Genomic DNA, 21,051 nt, shown 5'->3' with positions numbered 1-21,051 from the left:
ATTAAAATGTAGGCTAATGTGTTCAAGCTTTCAAACCCCTATTTCAGCATGTACAAATACAGAAGTAATAAACAGAATATCAGGTCTGTGTTTCAGAACATCTTTCTCTTTCTTTTTTCTAGGCTGGAATTAACAGTCCTCAGCACAGTATTCAACGTGAGAGCATTATCACTGATTTAGGACCTTAACATGTTAGCAATTTTCCCCCTGAATTATTGCTATTCTTTAAATTAGTGTTATACAGAATACAGTTTTCCCAGTGAACTATGGGAATCTTTTATTAAATCTGAGTTTAATTAGAAATAAGACTTGAGTGACAGATGAAGATGACTGCCACTATTCAGAAAGAGTCAGAATGGTGTAACTTACAGACAGGCATACTCCAATCAGGTTTTTGCTTAAGAGTTTGGGATTTTTTTTCCTTAAGAAGTGAGTCCCTTATGGTCCTAAGATTACCAGTCATACATTAGACCAACAGACTACTTAGCAGTCACCTGTGTCTTCTAGGAACCCCTAGTACATACCCCAGAAAGCAGCATAAACCCCAGGATATTCTAACATTAGACAGTGCTTGAACCATGGCCTAATGGATTATTCTCTTTTTTGTATCCTTTATTTTTGGACTCATGTAAACTGTGGCATCTGCAACATCTCATGCAATTCAACCTCTAGTTAGGCTAGAACTTTCTGCTGCTGCTTTCCATTTATTTTATTTTGTCCCCGTTACCTTAATGATTCTTTGATACCTTGCAGTTCTTGTGTTACGTAAAAGGATGCAGCCATCCCTTCTATCTTCCTCATGCTACTCATGATTTTACAGATGTCTGTTAGCCTGCCAGATATAGCAAACAACTTCAGAAAAATACATCCTGTGTTTACTAAATACTATGTTGATTCTTTTTCATGTGGCTACAAGATTTTATTTAGGTATTTGAGGCCACTGTTGTTTCTTCGTACATAATTGCTAAGGAACCAACAGAAAAAGTAAGTCATTAGGATCTTAAGCTATTTTACAAACTGATGATGTACCCAATGATTTTTCAGATTAGGTAAGATACAGCCAACTGTTCAAACTCAAGGTGCATGAGACACAAGAAAAAATAACGCAGTTGTACTGTTTCTAATAAATACGCAATCGGTAAAGAAAGAAGAGGAAGTTAGAGAGTTTTGGCCTTGTAAATTGAGGACACAATTCAAAACCAGTCCCATTTCACTCTGTAAACTTCTTTCCAACTCTAGTTTGCTGAGATGCATATACAGACAGACCATGCCATGTGCATTCTCATTGTGAGGTTATCTTACCTGACCCATTTTTCAGGTATCCATTTGCATCTACAGTAGTGTACATGATGTAAGGACCAGGCTGATTAACACCGAAAGGCTACAGGGAGAAAGAAAAAAAAACAAAACAAGAAAAAAACCCCAACAGAACAGGCAAAGTTTTAGGAACAGACAAACTATATTAAAGCTACAGTAATAAAATAGTAAACCAATGAAAAATGTTTCTAGATTAATAATTTCCTTTTGATATGAAAAATTTCAAAATTTGGAACTGTTTTGGTCAGAGCATTATATTGAAACTCCTAATTTCAATAACCTAAGGCTAATCAGTTGGCCAAGTAATACTCAGTTTCTCATGAAGAAAGCAATACTATTCAGTCCTCTGGCAAAAGGTTTAATGTTCCCTTGGAAGTCACAAGTAAAATAAAAAACCCCTAAAAATTCAAAGAAATAACTGCATGTTCTGAAAAAGCAGAACTTATTTGATACTGTATGAGAGAATGCACTATCTTGATGGTCCTTCTATACAAATTCAAAATTTTGTTATTATTTAGCTGTGTTTTATTAAATTCATGCAAGCAGCTGAATAATTACTTGTCGAGTACCAATATCTATTTTAAAGCAAATCTCTTGAGGGAGAAAATGCACTTAAACATCAAAGTACAGTTATGAGGAAAACATAAATTAAAAAAGAAAAAAAAAAAGAAATCAAAGGGAGTTGTGGATTACGAGTGATAAACCATAACGAACACACCTAAGAAAGAAAGGAGAGGGAACAAATACCTGCTGTGGTCTGGAAGGGAGGGGATGAGGGAGAGTTTTCCTTTTTTTAAAATGCTGAATTGAAGCTGATATTAGGGCATCGAATTCAGAAAAGATCTTTCAAATGAATTACAGAAAGAACACTAAAAGAAGAGATGATAACACATTTCACACCATGCCTCCAAAAATAGTAAGTTCTAAACCATCAGGATAAGTGATAATGACGAGAGATGGGATCAAAGCCTGAAAAATAATGATCAGAATGAAATGTATGGAGACTGCAAAGGTGATGTTAATGCATATCTATGAAAGATGGGTAATAAGGTGAAAATTGGGTGGTTGGTTGTTTGTGTGGGGTTTTTTTAAATTACTTTTGCACTAAGTTACTGTATTTGGGCATGATGTACATTGTGTTACTTTCTGACAGAGAACTTCTATTACAGTGGAGGCAATAGTGTTTCAATGAACTTGATAATGAAATGTTCACCACCATCTGTCATGAAGATTTTTTTTTAATTAAGTTTTGTAATTAAAATTAAATTGTAAATAAAAATTAATTAGTTTTGTAATTAAGCTGATAATAGTATCAACCCTCCTTATTATATCAGAAATTAAACCCTGTCTTAAAGTAGGCTTGAAGAAAAAGTAGGTTCTGTTTGAAGCAGGTTTTGTATTTTCAAGTCAAAATTGAATTTCATATTTTTGCAGAGCTGCGGAGATAACACTAGCTTTGATTCCTCTAAGTTCTTCTTTTAGGCAACTTTCCCAGTGAACTTATTTGATGCTAAACAGTGATGCAAAGGTATAGTTACACTTACTGTTATTTTCCGAGGACAGTCATTAGAACAGAGGCCACTGAGAACTGGAAAAACAAAAAGTGAACTTGTAGTGTCTATAGTAACAAGCCATCCTACAAGCACTAAACTCTGAATCTGTTAAAGTTTAGTAATAGTGTCAAATATCCATTAAAACACACAAAGAAAATAAATATCTTTATATGACTTATGCTAATTTAGGTTAGACATTAGAAGGAAGTTCTTCCCTGTGAGGGTGAGGCCCTGGCACAGGTTGCCCAGAGAAGCTGTGGCTGCCCCATCCCTGGCAGTGTTCAAGGCCAGGTTGGACGGGGCTTGGAGCAACCTGATCTAGTGGCAGGGGGCTGGAACTGGGTAAGCTTTAAGGTCCCTTCCAACCAAAACCATTTGTGGTTCTATAAAAAAATTCCTAATCTGTTTGAAGCATATTTCTTTGCAGAAATTAATCAGCTAGTCACTGTTTTATCATATCTCACTGGTTAACCACCTTCAAAAGGAGAGATTTGCCAGTTAAACTGCAGATGAAAACAGTTTTTTAAATAGTGGACTGTACATTTTATTCATTCTTCATTTCTAACCATTTAAAAATACTGGCAGAGATTCAACTTTACTGTTTTAACTGCTAAAAAGGGAAAGGCTTTTCCTTCTATAAGGGATAGTTTTACCACTTCATTTAAAGCATTCAAAAAACCCTGTAACAAACAAATTTTATTACCTATTTATTCTATAAAATCAAACAAAAATCCCATTAACTATTTATTCTATGAATTCAAAGTATTATAAGCAGATGTTTATAATGCTACTTAATATCTAAAGCCTATGGCAGTTGTTCAGTTACTCGTCTAAAACGTAAAAGTTTCAAAAATCAGTTACATTACAGAAATACATGGTAAACACTTACTTATAATCAACTATATGAGAGACAAGTAAAGCCATCTGTTCTGTAACTTAGAACATTGTGTCACATGAGTATTAAAACATCAGTACTAAAATGGCTTTAAAACAAACAACACACACACAATAATCTAAGGTGCCACTCTGATCAGCAGCTCAATGGCTATGAGCAGGGAAGAGTATACACACCAGGCAGCACAAAAGCCAAGTGAAAACGTAACCTCTCCATGAAATATGATAGCCTGAAGCAAGTGTGGCAGAGAGGAAAAAAAATGAGGTTTGGATCAGATGTGAGAGCAGATCATCCTAACCACCAGTAGCTTTTTAAAGCATTTTATGTCTACTTTAAGGCTCCCTGGAGTTTCGGGTACAAAATGTTAGGGGACAGTTGAAATACTAAAAGGTGCACTTAAGATATTCACAGTGTAATAGTCTGACTAGAAATCATTCCCTGCTAGGGTCAGAAATGGCAGCGTTCTAGTGAAGGAATGTTTCTAATATTTTGTGTGCAAATATTAACAATGATTCCCAAATTATCATTCTTTGCCTATGATTTAAAAATGTTGAAATCTCCAAATACAGAAAAACCTGATATTTTTATACAGTCTGAACCCAAAACCTGAACAGGTAAGATGAACACGTGACAAAGCAGAATTCGAAGACTGTATGTATCTACAAGTAGACTTTTTAAGCTCTAAGCTTATTTTGTATGTTATACATAGGTGTGTACGCAAGCAGAACCAGCTCTTCCCATTTTGATGCAAAATGGCACACTGCAATTTGCTGTTCAGTTTTACTACTGGAACAAATAATCTGACCAAGTACATTTGACATCAGTTGTAACGAGCAAAACTGCTCTCATTGTCCATATGCCAAATAAGGGAACACAATACATTTATTGATACAGAAACTCACACAAAGCATGTTTTGTTAGAAATACTCTCCCCTGAATCTCAGTAAAAATATTTTTAGACCACTCATTAATTCCCTTTTCCTGTGGTTTCTATGCAAAAATACACCCTAAAAGGGTGCGGAAAAAAGGCTTGTTCCAAGTTTTGATTCACACAGATTGAATCAAAAAGCATGTTGCAAAGTACTCCTTTCGCCATTAAAATATCACACAGTTATAATTCTAATATGGCTTTGTGAAGTGTGAGATTTTTCTAGAGGATTTTATACATGCTTGTGTGAATTACACTATCCATACACAGTAATATTTAAAAGAAGGCTTCTATCAACATAACAAATCATTATAGGGTACTACTATGAAAATAAAGCTCAGGCTAAGGAGAAAGTAATAAATGCATCAGTCACCAGTAGTAGCTGCTGTTCTGTTTATCTTATGGCATGCACAACATGTGCTTAGAAGGATTAGATGCATTTAAATAACATGAAGGAAAATACAGTTTTGAAGGTGAACCTCTAGTTGTTCCTACTTAGCTTTGTCCTTGGAAGCTTATGAACAGTCTTATTTTTCACTTGGTCTCAAAAAATCAAGGAAGACAGACAAGCAGCCAGTTCAAAGCTCAACACCTTTGCAATTGAAGAACACGGTGGGGTATGTGATTTGAAAACCTAATTACTCTCAATTACAAATATAATAATCTAACTCTAGGCTTTTAAACCAAGTCTGTCATTACTTCACACACCCTTGCCATGTTCACTGCCATTCTATGCTTTTACAATGTATTTTGTGCATGGGGTGCTTTGAGGCTGAAACCACCAAACTGATTCACATGTGGAACTAAACTGGCTCTCAGAACAGATCACAGAGTATAAGCAAAATATACACCATGCCAGTCATCACTGAAATGAAACCAGCTCATTCTGTACTAGATTCTGCATCATTTCCAGATGATAGAGATGAGAACTCCAGTAAAGTAGGCTTGATATGACAGAGGTAAAGCAGTCCCTGCTGGAAAGAAAATGTGCAACCACTGAAGGCACAGATGAAAATAAGTGCAGTTGGCTATAGTTTCTTGCCAGGTTTCTGAAAACAGGCAAGATAAAAATGCAGTGATTGCAGGCAAACAAAGCATGCTCCTTCAAGTCAATACTGCTGCCATTTATTCTGGTTCCTTTCTGTTTCGTTATGCCATACATGTAGATATGTGCAAACATAATTATACTTTTCCTTAAATCATTAATTTATCAAGTCTTCCTTCAAAATTTAAATGGCATCAAAAATAAGAAAAATAGCATCTACATTGAAGATAGGTATGTGCAGATGTAATGCTATTTTTATACTGACATTATGTGAATGTATTGTACAAAAGGTTCATGGAAGGGGCCCCATAAGCTCAGTAGCTCAATCCTTTCCCTGAAAACTAATTAAAGACATGATATAATTTATTAAGCTAGCTGTCAGGATGTCTAATGTTGGTAACTGCAGTTTCTCTAGGAATTTATGTTAGTACTTCACAAGCTGCCATTCAGAAAATTATTCTTACTGTTTACTTTTCATAGTCTGTTTCTTTATGTTGTATCCTGCATGGACACACAGGACATTCTTCCCCCATTGTTATGCACCATTATGGGCTGAAGACATGGATTTTCCTTACATTTCTCTTTTAGGCTGAATAACTTGGTTCCCTGTGCTTTTTCCCTGCAGATCGTATTTTTAGACACTTAAATTCTTGGTTTTCCTTCAGAAGCCAGCTGAGAAATGAGTTTCTAAAGACCTAGTATCTGTCTTACGCATTTTGCTGTGATGCAGAAGGAAAGGTCCAGGATGAAAGAAAAGTTTAGCCTGCCTCTAGTTACTGAGTGAAATGAGACATCCATACTTGTAAAAGAAAACAAACAAAAACCCACACTAGGGAAATGATAAATACTTATTTGAAGGTCACTGTGGTCAACACTGATATTAAACACCAGCAAAAGTGTTGAAAACAGTGGGCAGATTTACTTTGAATTTTAGTAAGTACACTAAAATAAAAACAAGAAAAAAACCTGTTGAAACAAACCAAATTCATCCCAGCTCAGATTCTGCAACAAGATTTCTGCAATCCCTAATATTTTCCATGCTGTTTTTAGTTTTCTAGAATTATCAGACAGATCACTACCATAATGCTATCATATACAGAAGCTCAAATGTTCACATTCTTCTCGTTTTGACTTGATTATACAGTGCTTACTTACCAATAACTTTAACAAAATAGGCATCTGCTTCAAAGTTATTTTTTAATGTATGGATAGCAAAGTCCTTGTTGGAGTAGCCTTTGCTTAGCACTATGATATCCAAAATTCCCTAGGAAAAGAAAAATGTCTATGTTAGAATGCTGATTTACTCTAGATAACAACTAAATTTAGCAAACAAATTCCCTTCGAGATACAAAGAAAAAAAAATAAGAGTGTGTGCAGCAACGCTGACACTTTTGCTATTATTTTAGGATCTTTCAAATTTCACGAATCTATGGCAATCAAGAACAGAGTGCTCCATCCACATCTAACCATGACCATACATGTGGTCTGTGGCTTCTTTCCTGCCACTGAAAAGGGCAGCCCAAAGAGAGCATACAGAGGGTCAGCAAACTTTTAGGAAGCGATGGGCTGCTGCAAACTGCTGACCTTCCAGGGAGCATCTCAAGAGCTCATCTCCCAGGCTGAAGCCAATGTTTCTACACAGCAATCTGCCAGTGGCACAGACAGATATAGCAAGAGAGACGCTGTTTGCTGTAGAAAAGGTTTGAACTTACATCCTCGTATATGTCGAAGAAGGTTGCTACCACTGCATCCTTGATTTGATTTAGATCTGAGAGCTCCCAAAAAACTTTAAACATGCGACGTATGCTCTTGCAGCTTATGTTATTGCATGGGACATTTTCTAGTAAAAATGCTTGTTGATTGCTGTAAAACAAATACATATATACGTATAAAACAACTTACTTGCTATGAACAGTCAAAATGATAGACATTACAAAAAAATCGTAATTAAGCACTTTAAGTCTCCAGAAGTTAAATATAATAAAAGCAAAGCTAGCACCCACTGGATACTTTAAAATCCATTAGCATATACATTAACTTTACAGACAGAATTACAACCACTATGTCACGCCTAACTTACAATCAATGAATACACTAAATAAATGGGTCCAAATCAGCAGAAATAATTTCATTCACCATCAACTCAAAGGAGTGAACGTATATTTACTTTCTTCTGAAACAAGTACAAGTGTACTTACCTGCCATTTTCCTTAATCCCTCCATGGTTCTTCAGCTTAAACAATACTTAAAAAGTGTCAGTGCTTTTTCAGTATGTAACGACAATCTCTTCCCACCCCAGGTCCATTACTAAATTGTCTTACACACTGCATGATGCTTTAAACAAATTTAAGACTAAACCAAACCTCTGTTGGTATGTTTTCTGTTGTTTTAAAGCAAAATCTAAAACACAAACACCAACCTACTAGCACAGTAAAAATAGGACATGATAAACCAAATTGGACATTTGCTGACATATTACAAACACAGACAGACAGATAGGCTGTAATACTGAAACGAGAAACAAACCAACCAGAGTGCCAGGTCTAGTACAGCAAAATCTCCCTTCCAAAGAATTTATATACATGCCCACTAATACATGCCCACTGGTCAGTGGTAGACACTGGGTTTGTTCATGCACTCTGATGACTAACAGCATTATCCACTGTCTCCAACACCGTAACATTGCCACTCTCACTGGAACTGTGAAAACCTTTCAACTTTACTAACCAGAAGTCCCACTCTGGTCTGTGTCCTGGGAGCCTGCTAGAATCCATCACTGCCTTGGCAACTGGAACAGGTGAAGTTTCCTCCTCTCTTTCCAGGGGCAGAGCCAAGAGATGGAGCAGACAGTGTTCTGTAAAGCCAGCTAAACACGGCAGAGCCCAGGACAATAACCCAAACCAGATCTTCATAACGACCTTGAATATACTGCTATTTCATAGTAGAAGGATTTTTTCTGTATCTTAAAGGCATCCAGTGCCTCCAGGATGCAGTGTCACATAAGCACACACACCAGCATTCTCCTTAGGAAAGTTTTATTTTTCTTTGTCTCTATGGTATATTTCAGATACTTTGCTACTTGTAAGAATCATACCCTAAAACATCAATTTCTGAAAGTTAGAGAAGGGCAAAACATTTTCCCTGAGAAAAAAAGTTTCCAAAACTGAAGTAAAAGAGTTTCCTTGCCTGCTGCCAAGTTAGTATTTCAGGACCTGCAACGCGAAAAACGTAGGATTTCATTCTCTGTAAGATGTGTTAAAGGTAAATTGGGATATTTAAACATTTCTCTCCAAACCTTGTTATCACATTGCTTAAGCTTCTGTGAAAAATACACGTCAGGCCTTTATTTTTCTGCTATACGCTTCCTGAAGCTTAATAGGAATAACCCTCTTTTTACTACTTCACTGTTAGAAGCAGGAGTATATTGACTAGTGTCTGGCCAAAATGAAAAAAGGTGATCCTCAATATTTAAGACATCATACTGTATCCATCTGAGAACTCATAATCATAACTTGAAATTGTTAAGTGCTCACATTCACTTCATGTATTGTACAAGTATCATATCAGATTAATGAACTATAAGGTAAAGTGACAACCTGAGCTAAGTAAATTGTTCCAATTTCTCTTTTTCATCATCTTGAGATACACTTCATTTTAAAATTCTGAGGAAGTTTTACAAAGATGCTTTCTTTCAATTCACATTTTTTAAATTCTCAGAAATTGCTGTACTTGCAACCTTCCTCACATCAGGGTATATAAAGAGCCTTAGTGCTTGAAATGTATATCTAGTTTTCAAGGTGAGCTATGTTCCAAGTTTCTCTGAAGGCTGAACGTATTGTAACTAGTTGTCTTTGTGCACAAACTTAATTTTTTCATGTGCACAGCCAAATGATTCCCACTTGACTCAATACAAGATAAATAATGAACACTGAAATGAAACATTAATAAATTATTTTAGGTTTTGATTACACAATAATGAACTGTCCTGGGTTCAGCTGTAGCAGTCATTTTTCTCCTTCTTAGTAGCTGGTGCAGTGCTGTGGTTTTGACTTTCAGCCTGGGAACAACGCTGATAACACACCGATGTTTTTAGTCGTTGCTAAGTAATGTTTACTCCAATCAAGGACTTTCTGTCTCATGCTCTGCCAGGGAAGAGGGGAAGCTGGGAGGAAGCAGAGACAGGACACCTGACCCAAACTAGCCAAAGGGGTATTCCATACCACAGAACGTCATGCCCAGCATATAAACTGGGGTGAGTTATCCGGAAGTCCCAGATCGCTGCTCTGGTCGGGCTGGGTATCAGTTGGCAAGTGGTAAGCAATTGTATTCTCTCCCCTTGTTATTTCCCTTATCATTATTATTATTGGTGGTAGTAGTAGTGGTTTTGTATTATACCTTAGTTACTGGACTGTTCTTATCTCAACCCGTGGGAGTTACATTCTTTCGATTCTCCTCCCTATCCATCCAGGAGCGGGGGAAGGAAGAAGGTGGAAGAGAGCGAGCGGCTGCGTGGTTCTGAGTTACTGGGTGGGTTTAAACCACAACACGAACACTAATGGAAACCAGAAACCAACAGGGGCAGTCGCAGTGCCTTACCGTTTGCAGGAGGAAGAGAAATAAGCTATTTGCTGCCTTCACAGCTATTCAGTACTTTCTTGGAAGAACTCTCAACATCTGGCTTTGGACTTTGAGCTGCCAGTTGAGTCCTTGTGTTACTTTGGGCCTTAATACACAAGCATCACTAGAGTCAAAATATCTACCTCCATTTTTTATTTCTGCTAAATTCTACAATTACCAAGAGCAAGTTAATGACCTATTATTTTGAACCAAATTTTAAAGATTATCATCAGAAAAAAAAATCTCCCTGTAACAATGAAAATTATGAGCAAAATGTCAAATGACAAAATGTCCCTGAAAGTCTATGGTAAAACACAAAACCAGACTCTGCTGCAAAGGTAAAACCTTGAAATCAATGCTGGAGTGCTAGACGAATGTGTAACAGTACATCATCTTATATACTGAGAAGAGGCAGAGTAAAAGAACTCTGAACTAAGACTAGCATATCACCCGTAACATGCTGTTTGCAATACTTTTAATATTTAGGTGTACACACCAATGTGTACACAGTGGCAGCTAAATAATGTACTACCTGCATAACTTTATGCCACACAGCTTATGAGTGATGTTCAATGAAGTATAGAGTTGTCTTTGATTTGGAACCTTCTGATGAAGTCATCTATGCAGCAAAGCCACATTTAGTAAGATTGAATAACTATAGGCAAGGCTTAATACCAAAGAAAGACTGAAGACTTATCTGAGCTTCATTTTAACATGTTTCTTTGCAATTAGCATTAAATATTTACTGCTTAATTTCATACAACTCTCATTCTGTCAGTTTTAGGCTAGTTCATTTATAGTTACACAAGGAACATCTAAATGACTAATATCTTACTCCAGGCATTCAGAATAATTTGATTTGCCTCTTTTTTTTAGATTTGCTCAATTGCAAGGTGCTCATTAATCCTACATTTAAAAGAAGTCCTGTATCAAACCTCGTATCTGACAAGGGACAATGAACAATGATCTAGGAAGACATAATTTGGTAAAGTAAAAGTCCTTTCAAGCATACCCATATAAAGGATTAACACATATACATTAATTGAAAACTGAGCACAAATACCTGGAAAACTGTCTACACTCAGAGTTTTTCATTCAATTGTCCATATCCAGTTGTTTGTTATCTCCAAGTTTCAGTCTTTACTGTTATTTATCACCAATGTCAGAGAGGATACTGTATCTCTAACTTTACCGCTACTTTACCAGTGAAAAACATTTCCTTTGAATAAAAGCATAATTGGAAAAAAAGCTTCCTTAAATTACATGTTTGCAATGCAAGATTATTAACCATTATTAGCATCTAATTTGGAAGCAAGTGGTTAAACAAAACTTGTTCCATTTAACTAGGTGGGACAAAGATAGGTATCTATAAACTCGCAGTGCTTAGACTTCCATTGTTACTGGAGTCAATTTAAAACCAGCATGACGACACCAAGCTGTGTGGTTTGGTTGATACGCTGGAGGGAAGGGATGCCATCCAGAGGGACCTTGACATGCTTGTGAGGTGGGCCGATGCCAACCTTATGAAGTTTAACCAAGCCAAGTGTAAGGTCCTACACCTCGGTCGGGGCAATCCCAGGCACTGCTACAGGTTGGGCAGAGAAGAGATTCAGAGCAGACCTGCAGAGAAGGACTTGGGGGTGTTGGTTGATGAGAAGCTTAACATGAGCCGGCAGTGTGCGCTTGCAGCCCAGAAAGCCAACCGTATCCTGGGCTGCATCAAAAGAAGCGTGACCAGCAGGTCAAAGGAGGTGACCCTGCCCCTCTACTCTGCTCTTCTGAGACCTCACTTGGAGTACTGTGTACAGTTCTGGTGTCCTCAACATAAAAAGGACATGGAGCTGTTGGAGCGAGTCCAGAGGAGGGCCACGAGGATGATAAGAGGGCTGGAGCACCTCCCGTATGAAGACAGGCTGAGAGAGTTGGGGCTGTTCAGCCTGGAGAAGAGAAGGCTGCGTGGAGACCTCATAGCAGCCTTCCAGTATCTGAAGGGGGTCTACAAGGATGCTGGGGAGGGACTCTTCCTTAGGGACTGTAGTGGTAGGACAAGGGGTAATGGGTTCAAACTTAAACAGGGGAAGTTTCGATTAGATATATAAGGAAGAAGTTCTTTACAGTGACGGTGGTGAAGCACCGGAATGGGTTGCCCAGGGAGGTTGTGGGTGCTCCATCCCTGGCGGTATTCAAGGCCAGGTTGGACAGAGCCTTGGACCACGTGGTTTAGGGCAAGGTGTCCCTGCCCATGTCAGGGGGGTTGGAACTAGATGATCTTAAGGTCCTTTGCAACCCTTATGATTCTATGATTCTATGTGAAAAAATAAACACATTTAGATGAGACAGGAAGTACAGATGAACCAATTAGTAACTACTGATAAAATCCCTCTACCTATTGTTATTCTATATACATACAGGATTTCTAATACAGTCATAACTTGAGGAAAGAAAAATTCATTTATGTATCTAGCCTGAAGAAAAAATCTGAGGACTGGAATTCTAATGTCAGATTTTGACTTGATACCAAGTCAGAAGTTAAAGGGATACATAATAGACAGATAAATATGTAAGAATCTACTGCAAATGTAGCATCTTCACCTGCTGAGTGATTTATTGAGTCTCTGGGTTCAAACTCCCACTACACTGCATCCACAAGTGAGATTTTTCTGTTGTGTGGCTGTTAAGGATGTCTCCTTGCTGTCAGAACATTACACACTGTTATTAACAATTTTCCTGACTTACTCACCTGGAAGGACAATAAACTAACATTATTCCTATCATATCTTTATTTCAGTGTTTTGTCGGTATTTTTAAGGATTTGATCTGAAAGCGCTATCCTGAATTGTGCTAAAAGCATAATTGATTTTAATCATATTCTTCCATTGTCACATATATTTTCAGAGGGATAAAATGGTTTCTGCCTCCTTTAATTCTTTAAGTTACAGATAGCAACTAGAAGCTAGGCTTCCTAGACTACAGCACAGATTGAGGTCAAGAGTTTACAAAAATGCTTTTATCATTTAATCACCATAATCAATCACTGAAATTTAGTCTGTAGATGTAGCATGAAAGGCTTCAGAGAAAGAAATAAGCAGCTTGATCCAGAAGTGTTTAAAATCAATTAAATAAGGTTTTCATTTTAATTTGCTCTAATTTAATTCCCACAGTTTTAATTCTTTCCACTCTGTGACCCAGTTACACATTATAAAAGCAAGTATTTCCTAAGTTTCCCACAAACAATGAATTAATATTAATCTGAAAGTGACATTTCACAGGGGGTGCAAAAAATATGATTTTCACTCCCATCCCAAAGAATCTGTTTCTATTACTTTTCTACAAATACTGGAAATACACAGTGTTAACGTGCAATGTATTTCTTAATTTTTGGTTTACTTCTTTTTTTTGCAGACTTCCTCAGCTCTCTGAACTTCCCTTTTAATAACTTGTCAAATCATCTGCCAGTACCTTCAGCCCTTATGCCTTACTATGTCACTCCACTCTGAAGTCAAGTTTCAAAATAACTTCAAGATGCATCCAATTCAATAAACAATTTCAGAAGCAAGGAGAATAAAGATTCAAGTGTATCACTGCATTTCATTGCAATGAGGCATAGGTAACTGCCTGGCCTTTTACATGAGTAACTATTTACAAACTATTTAAATTTTCACATAATATTACACACCAGACAGAGGAGAGAGGATCCTAAGAATCTTAAAAGGTAAAATAACTTCAAATAAATTTCTGAACTCTACGAATCTTCACAAAGTCTTTCCGAAGTGTACTTGCTATCAGGTTAGACACCTGAAGACACCCTACAGTACAGCTCAAAACAAGATTTGTGGGGCTTCAGTAAAAACAAAGACAAGAACAATGTTACAGTTTAGATGTCTTGGTATTTCTATGGAAAAGGAAGGACTTTTGTTCTAGTCTGCTCTTTAGACAGTCTACAGTCTTTATTCAGTGACTGCTGAACAGAAGATGCAACCTCCCAATTGCACAAGGCTATGGGGCAAAAACCTGACATTCAGGGCCCGAATGCTTTAACTTTGCCTATGCAAGTTCTGGGCACTAACATATCACCCCCTTCTCCTCTGCTGTATCTGAATACAAACAGCTGCTGTACTAGTTATTTTCAGGCTGAGAAGTACAGAGACAGAGCTTAGCTGCTCACTGCCTTACCTCTGAATCACATCACGTAGGCTGAATACAAGCATGTGGCTCTTCAAACTGGGTCGTTTTCAGATATGTGTCACTGTCAGAAGAACTCTTAACACAAAAATGTCTGTGGGTGATTCATGTTTAGGCAGCCAGTAGAGGATCTGTAATGACTTCTTTAACTTCAGCATCTAAATTCTGCCTATATACTGTTTTAAGCACCAAAGTGAGCTCCTCAGTTCTTTTCCTTACTATTAATTCAAACCATAAATCTGCATGCAAGCTCACCAAAAATACCATACAGAGGAAGATAATAAATACAACTGTAAGAGAGACCTATTTTGCCTTCTAATACACTAGAGCAAGCATTTGTCATAGATCTCAGTGAGGAAGATGTTAAGACTCCATAAGGTATTGCTTAAAATACCTTTTACAAATTATGACATTTGTAAATGGAAAAAAAAGGGGATACCATAGCTAACCTTACATCTCTTCAGATCCTGGAAAACCCAGCTTATGCAGCATCAGGCAGACCTTGAGTCAGGGCATGGCATGCTGTGCATATCCTGCCTGTAGTGAGTGAGGTTCACTGGCGTTATGGTCTCTAGTGTTCTTTCAAGTTTTTCTTAGAAGTAAACAAATCTATTCATCATTTCTACTGTCAAGCAAAAGGATGTTCACATGAAAACATGCTGCTTCACTTCAAGATAGAGATAAGGACATTCTAGCTGTATCATCACCAGGTGCCAAGCAAGAGCTGCCTGCCTACAGGCTTCTCCGTTACGATCAGCTGGCTAAGTCTATCCCACAGGCAAATGGTGTGTGCAATAGCCTCCCTGTAAGCACTGCTACATGTTCTCTCCTACCTAACACCAGATGGTAGCAATACAAAGTATTGTGAATAAAAGTAATGAAGACAGACAAAAGGAGAAAGATTACACTAACAAATTCAATAGGAAAGGTTAGAAGCTTTTTTCCCCCCTCTTTTTTTAGGGGGAAGAGGAAGTATATTTATTTCAGTTATATTTGGACAATATCACTGGTGAGTTACTAGGTGTGTCTAAAATCTCTGATTCTCAGAAGGGGCGAAACACTATTGCATTTTTCAGCAGTCAACAGTTGGTATTCACTCCATGTGACACCATGGAGCAGGCTCCCCAGCTTTCAGCAGCCGGTGTTGCTAGCCAACACTGAAAGCAGAAGTCAGGATTATACAGATGATTTGGGAAAGGAAAGAGAGATAATCAGCTCCTGTTATCCAGGAGGAGTGGCTAAAATGGTACTTCATACTCCACTCCCTGGTGCAATTCCCCGCCAAGAGTCACAGTTCAAGCCTATAAAATTACGCATTCAGAATAATTTGTAAATGCATACCTTTTTAAAAGTGAAACACTTATCAGAGATCAAAAGTCATGCTCACTAGATAAAATGAACAAGATGCACTAAATCATACTAAAATTAGTAATTTGTATGATAGATGATTGAACATGTATTTGATAATCTTTATTTCTAGGTTTACATATACTGTACCTTCCAGATGTGTTCTTTAGTATAGCAAGAGCATCTGGGTAACCATCCATATTGTAATCTCCAATATGAAGTGTAATTGGAAATGAAGTTTCTGTTGAAGATTTGTCACTTTGATACGGTACGAAGCCCCAGAGTGTGTCTTTATTTCTGAAGTCTTGCAAGACTGGAATCCACTGTAAAGCAAAAAAAAAAAAAAAAAAAAGAACAGCTAGGTAAAGAAATCCATTTTACTCATTTAAATAACCTAGTTCTTTTTAAAACAGCTGATGTATATCCACTGCATCAGGATTTTTAATCATTTACAAATTTCCAAAGAGGAAATAAGGATTATTTCCTAGCTCTATTACCAAATGAAAAAATTAATTTGAAGTCTTTTCTATGCACTAAATTATTCTGGAACAGAAAAAAAAAACCCAAACCAGAAACAACAAAAAGGATAAGGTTGTAAGAATAAAGGACCTGAGTTTTGAAATGTGTCCAGTGTATGGAAATACTCAGGAACAACTTCAGTGAAATTCAGGTTTGCCTGGAATGTATACTAATCCTCAAGCACAGGTAAGCCCAAACCATGAGTCCCATTATTTTTCCTGGAATGGCAAGCAATAGGCAGCATTAAAGCTGGAGGAGGGGTTCACCCTCATTAAATTTGTGAACAAAACCAAATTGGGGGATACTATCGGTATGCTTCAGGAGCAGATGGCCATTCAGAAAGGCAAGAATGGGCAAACAGGGACCTCTTAACCGTCAGCAAAGAAAGTCCAGCACAGGAGAGTAAATCCCTGCAACAGTACAGGCTGGAGACCCACTAGCTGGGTAGCAGCTCTCCTAAAAAAAGTGAGCAGTAAGCTAAAGCTGAGTGTGGCGGCTATGACAGCAAAAGAGCATACTGCACTGTAACTGCTGCCTGTGCTCCTGCTGATTGAGGCGAGTCATCATTTCTTTGTTCAGCACTTGTTAGTCTGCATCTCGATTCTGTGTCCAGTTTTGCGCCCATGGTTCAAGATTTGAGAATACTGAGTGCGTTTACAGAAGGGTCACCAAGATGGTCCGACAGCAAACATTTACTCAAAGGACAGGCTGAGGGCACAGGGCTTGTTCAGCCTGGAGAACAGAAGACTGGGGGAGACGTAATAGCGGCCTTCTAATGCCTGCAACAAAAAGAACTGAGAAGATGAAGCCAGGTTCTCTACTGAGATACAAGATAGTAAGAACAAAAGACGACAGTCTGAATTCAGTTTTGCCCCGGCTTAAAGCAGGAGGCTGTATCTCCTAAGGTTCATTTTAGCTTGAATGATTCTATTATTCATGGATATTTAGAAGTTCAAGAGCTTCAATTCTCCTATCTCCCCAACAGCATCAGATACTGAACCATTTGATAAGAAATTAAGATTACAGTATCAAATAGAAAGTACAAAAGAAATGCAAAGTATAATTTCTCCAGGACAAGGAATAGAATGTATCTGCACTTGCTTTCCACCGAGTGCTGCAGAAGTGCTAAATAGCAATTTATCTTAATTAAAATCAAAAGTAATTTAGGAGTTGGTATGAATCCAAAGTACCAGGGTTAACATTTCAATGCTACAGAAAAATTCAGTGCCATTTTTAAAAGCAGAAGTAGTTTTATATGTCAACTAACTTGCAATGCCTTCAAAAGGACAGAAGGGTGCCATCTTAAAGGACCACTATCACCAGCATCAAAAGCATTTCACAGCATCTTAAATGTCTCTCATACAAGCCTTAAATTAGCTATTTCAGGAACCAGAATGAGATCCCTGACAGCATGGTTGCCTGCTGTGGAAAGATTCCCTCACTAACACAATTCAGTAATCAACACCATTCCTGTCACATGGCAGTTATGTGTGACACTTGGACCGGTCCCTTGAGATTACCTACAGTCACATGTGTATTAGAGAATCCCCCAGAGTTATTGAAAAAGTATGCTAAGGTCAACTTTGGGTATCACACATGGCTTAGAAGCCTGGAACAATTCTGCCAGACACTGCTTATACTTAGTGCATGATTGCCTATGTGAGTGGCAGCATCTAAGTTGCAATGATGACCTACACCACTCTTGATGAAAACTTAAAGCTGAAATTAAACATACTTTACCCATGCCCCATAATATGCATGCCCATGTAGTTATTGCTAGCTGCTGAAGGTTTGGAAAAGTCTAAGAAACAGAAAAGAAGAAAAATACTCTTAACCCAAGGGAAATTTTTCAAAGGGTTAGATTTCTTAGCACTTACTTGTCATGCAGAAGACAGATGAAAGAGTATTATTGCAAAATACTGTAATTTTGAAAAACACTGATTGAAATCAGAACCATGAAATATAATATAGCTTTTACTTTACACGGTACCATTCACACAGTCATTGCAATGAAATCCAATTATAGCCATCATATACTTTCTAAATGTTCCCATGTATGGTAACACTATTTTAAAGAAACAAAATTAAAAATTATTTTTTAGGCATAAATTTGAATTTGTATTCTGTTTTTACTCAGAGTGATTCATAGAAGGTAATTTACAGTCGTAAGGTCTACAATATACAAAACAACAGGTGAGCAAAACACAAACATCACCTACTGCAACCAAGCATCATCACTCTGCATGCTTCAGAATAAGACTCATCCATCGCACTGAACCGGCTGTGGGACTCACAACTGCAGCTGTACAACCTCTTAAAAAAATTATTCTTGTTCAATGTGCAACCAGAGCATGCTCTAGCATCACATGTAACTTACTCTGACAGTTTAAATTCAGAGTAATCCACACGTTTGGTGAAACTCATTCTGTATATTTCTATTATAAAGGGCAGTATAATGTAATGGCATGCAATGTAATGCAAGTTCATGTGCCTCAGGAAATACATTTCAGTACAGAAGGCAAAAAATAAAATATGTTTGTCAATAATATAAATATCCTCCTTCTTTTGTATTTGATAATCCAGACAATTACTTTAAGGTTCATGTTTGTTGTTATGATTTTAATAGCAAAGAGACTAAACCTAATTTTTTTCCTTTCACTATAAGATAGAAATAGGTGGGTATAACGAGGACACACAAAGCTATTTTTTGGTGTTTTCTGATCATATGATTTCTGTTACCAAGATCAGATGCAAAACCAGATTGAAAAATGGAACGAGTGTATCAAAAAGAAAATTTAAATGAACACATAAAAATTTAGTCAAAGAAACCAGTTTTACTTCTTCCCTTTCTGTAAAATTTAATTGCATAGCACCACTAATGTTATTTAAAACATTTATATAGATATTTTTAATCCTTCAATTAATGATTTTGTAGACTAAAAAGAAAAATAATCTTTATTTCAGTGCTTCAAAATTTGATTTCCAACTCTTGTTTGAAAACAAGACTACAAAACAAAAACTACCTGTTTTTCAAGACGTAGAAGAGAAAGAATGCTTTACTGCCCTGTGAAAAGAGGGTCTTTTTCATTTTCAAAAAGCTGTCAGGTACTGGATAAAAATTTAAAGCTTGTCGCACTCACCCCATTAAACTTGAAAAGAGCCCATTTCTTTCAGTTCACCGTCTTTTATACATCAGGAGATGTATAAAAGCCTTGCTCTAAAGCCTTTTAGTAGGTCTTTGAGCCAAAACTGTGGCATTAACACACCTCAATTTTTAAATTATGGCTAAAAACCTATGAAGCACAAAACCCCACCCAGCCAGCTGCCCTCTTCCAGACCACCTAACACAGGCAGGGAGCCATCTGCAAGTCAGAAAGCATTGGGAAACTGGTAGCCCATTCTTGGCCAGTACATTTTCTGGAAATGCCAGGGTCTCTCCTTTCTATGACACTTTGCCATCCTATAGAGCAATGTGTATCAAGAGTGGCCTGAAACAATTAGCTACAGTAACAGAAGTCCTTTTCCCTGGGGGCTCCCGCTCTACTGTACACATGCACTGTAGTTCAGCTGCACATAAAGAAATCCTGTGATTTCAGGCTGCATTAGGCTTTCGGTGCTTATGAAGGTCCCCTGAATTTCATATACAGTTGAGCAGCTACTATTGCATAAAACCAAACTAAGTTATCTATATATCACACCATTAACTTAAAGAGTTCAAACCCAGAAGACAACCACCTAAAACACTGATTTAGCAAAGAAAAGGTAACCAAAGCAGTAGAAGTTGTATTTTTGATGTCAGAATGTGTCTCAGAGCCCCATAGCTGCTTTGAGAAAGACTAGCAACTTGGAAATAATGAGATGATCCTGTAGAATCTGAGATTTATGAACTTGCAGCTGCAATCTCCTCTCCCTGCCCCCCACTTCCACCAGCCCTTAAACTGTTACAGAGGAACAAGGGAAAACTTCTACCACTGACCAACTGCAGCTGATAATCAGTGCTGCCACATACTTCTCTAACCTAGAGAATGACACCACAAAGACCTGTGATTTGCTGTAGGATGTACCACTGTGTTCTACTTCAGATCTGCTAGATAGAACAGGAATAAAGCTATAACATTTCCATTGTACGGTGAAAGGTTATAAGAATCATCAAGCCATAAAGAAGCTCTCCAGTGAAGGGATTGAAATATTACTGTTTGCTTCAGAAAACAGAGGAAAAATCACACTGAATACTTGGCAAAATTGAAAGAAACGTTAGTCATCTCTAAGAATGTCATAGTATGTAGAGTTTCTACAGTAAGCTGTACCACAGACTTCAAAACATTTTTCAGGGAGAACTCAGTCCAATTTTCAGAATCTAGATGAGAGATTGGAATCATCCAGCTGATTAGTCTGTAGGTGTTGCAGGTGAATTTAAAGAAGCCTGAGGTGTCCTAACACCTGCCACAATCTGAAACAGCACATGGGATTCTACTTCAGATCTGACAGCAACTCTTCTGTCGCTATGGAAACATTCACATTTTCTTGAAACGTTAGTAGGTCTGCACCTCCTGAAGTCACTCACGTGTTTGTTTGCCTTACTTTTGCTCCGTCATCCAAAGAAGAAAATTTATCAGAGACATTTCTAATACTCATAAAGATTAAATAA

The 21,051-nt window shown here is 37.5% G+C and overlaps 1 protein-coding gene across 2 annotated transcripts in view; it reads right to left on the bottom strand.

Annotated features, from left to right (window-relative positions):
* The window catches only part of ITFG1 (integrin alpha FG-GAP repeat containing 1), a 77,577-nt gene that overhangs the window by 20,201 nt on the left and 36,325 nt on the right, over window positions 1-21,051 (bottom strand). For both annotated transcript variants that reach the window (XM_030470689.1, XM_030470690.1), the window contains exons 10-14: window positions 16,035-16,207; window positions 7,451-7,601; window positions 6,894-7,002; window positions 2,862-2,905; window positions 1,303-1,381 (exon numbers count right to left, since the gene is read on the bottom strand). In XM_030470689.1, the coding sequence (XP_030326549.1) occupies window positions 1,303-1,381; window positions 2,862-2,905; window positions 6,894-7,002; window positions 7,451-7,601; window positions 16,035-16,207 (556 nt within the window). The remainder of the gene's footprint in view (window positions 1-1,302; window positions 1,382-2,861; window positions 2,906-6,893; window positions 7,003-7,450; window positions 7,602-16,034; window positions 16,208-21,051) is intronic.

Source organism: Strigops habroptila, chromosome Z, assembly GCF_004027225.2.
Source record: "Strigops habroptila isolate Jane chromosome Z, bStrHab1.2.pri, whole genome shotgun sequence".
NCBI classification, from domain to species: domain Eukaryota; kingdom Metazoa; phylum Chordata; class Aves; order Psittaciformes; family Psittacidae; genus Strigops; species Strigops habroptila.
This window is presented reverse-complemented; position numbering and strand designations above follow the sequence as displayed.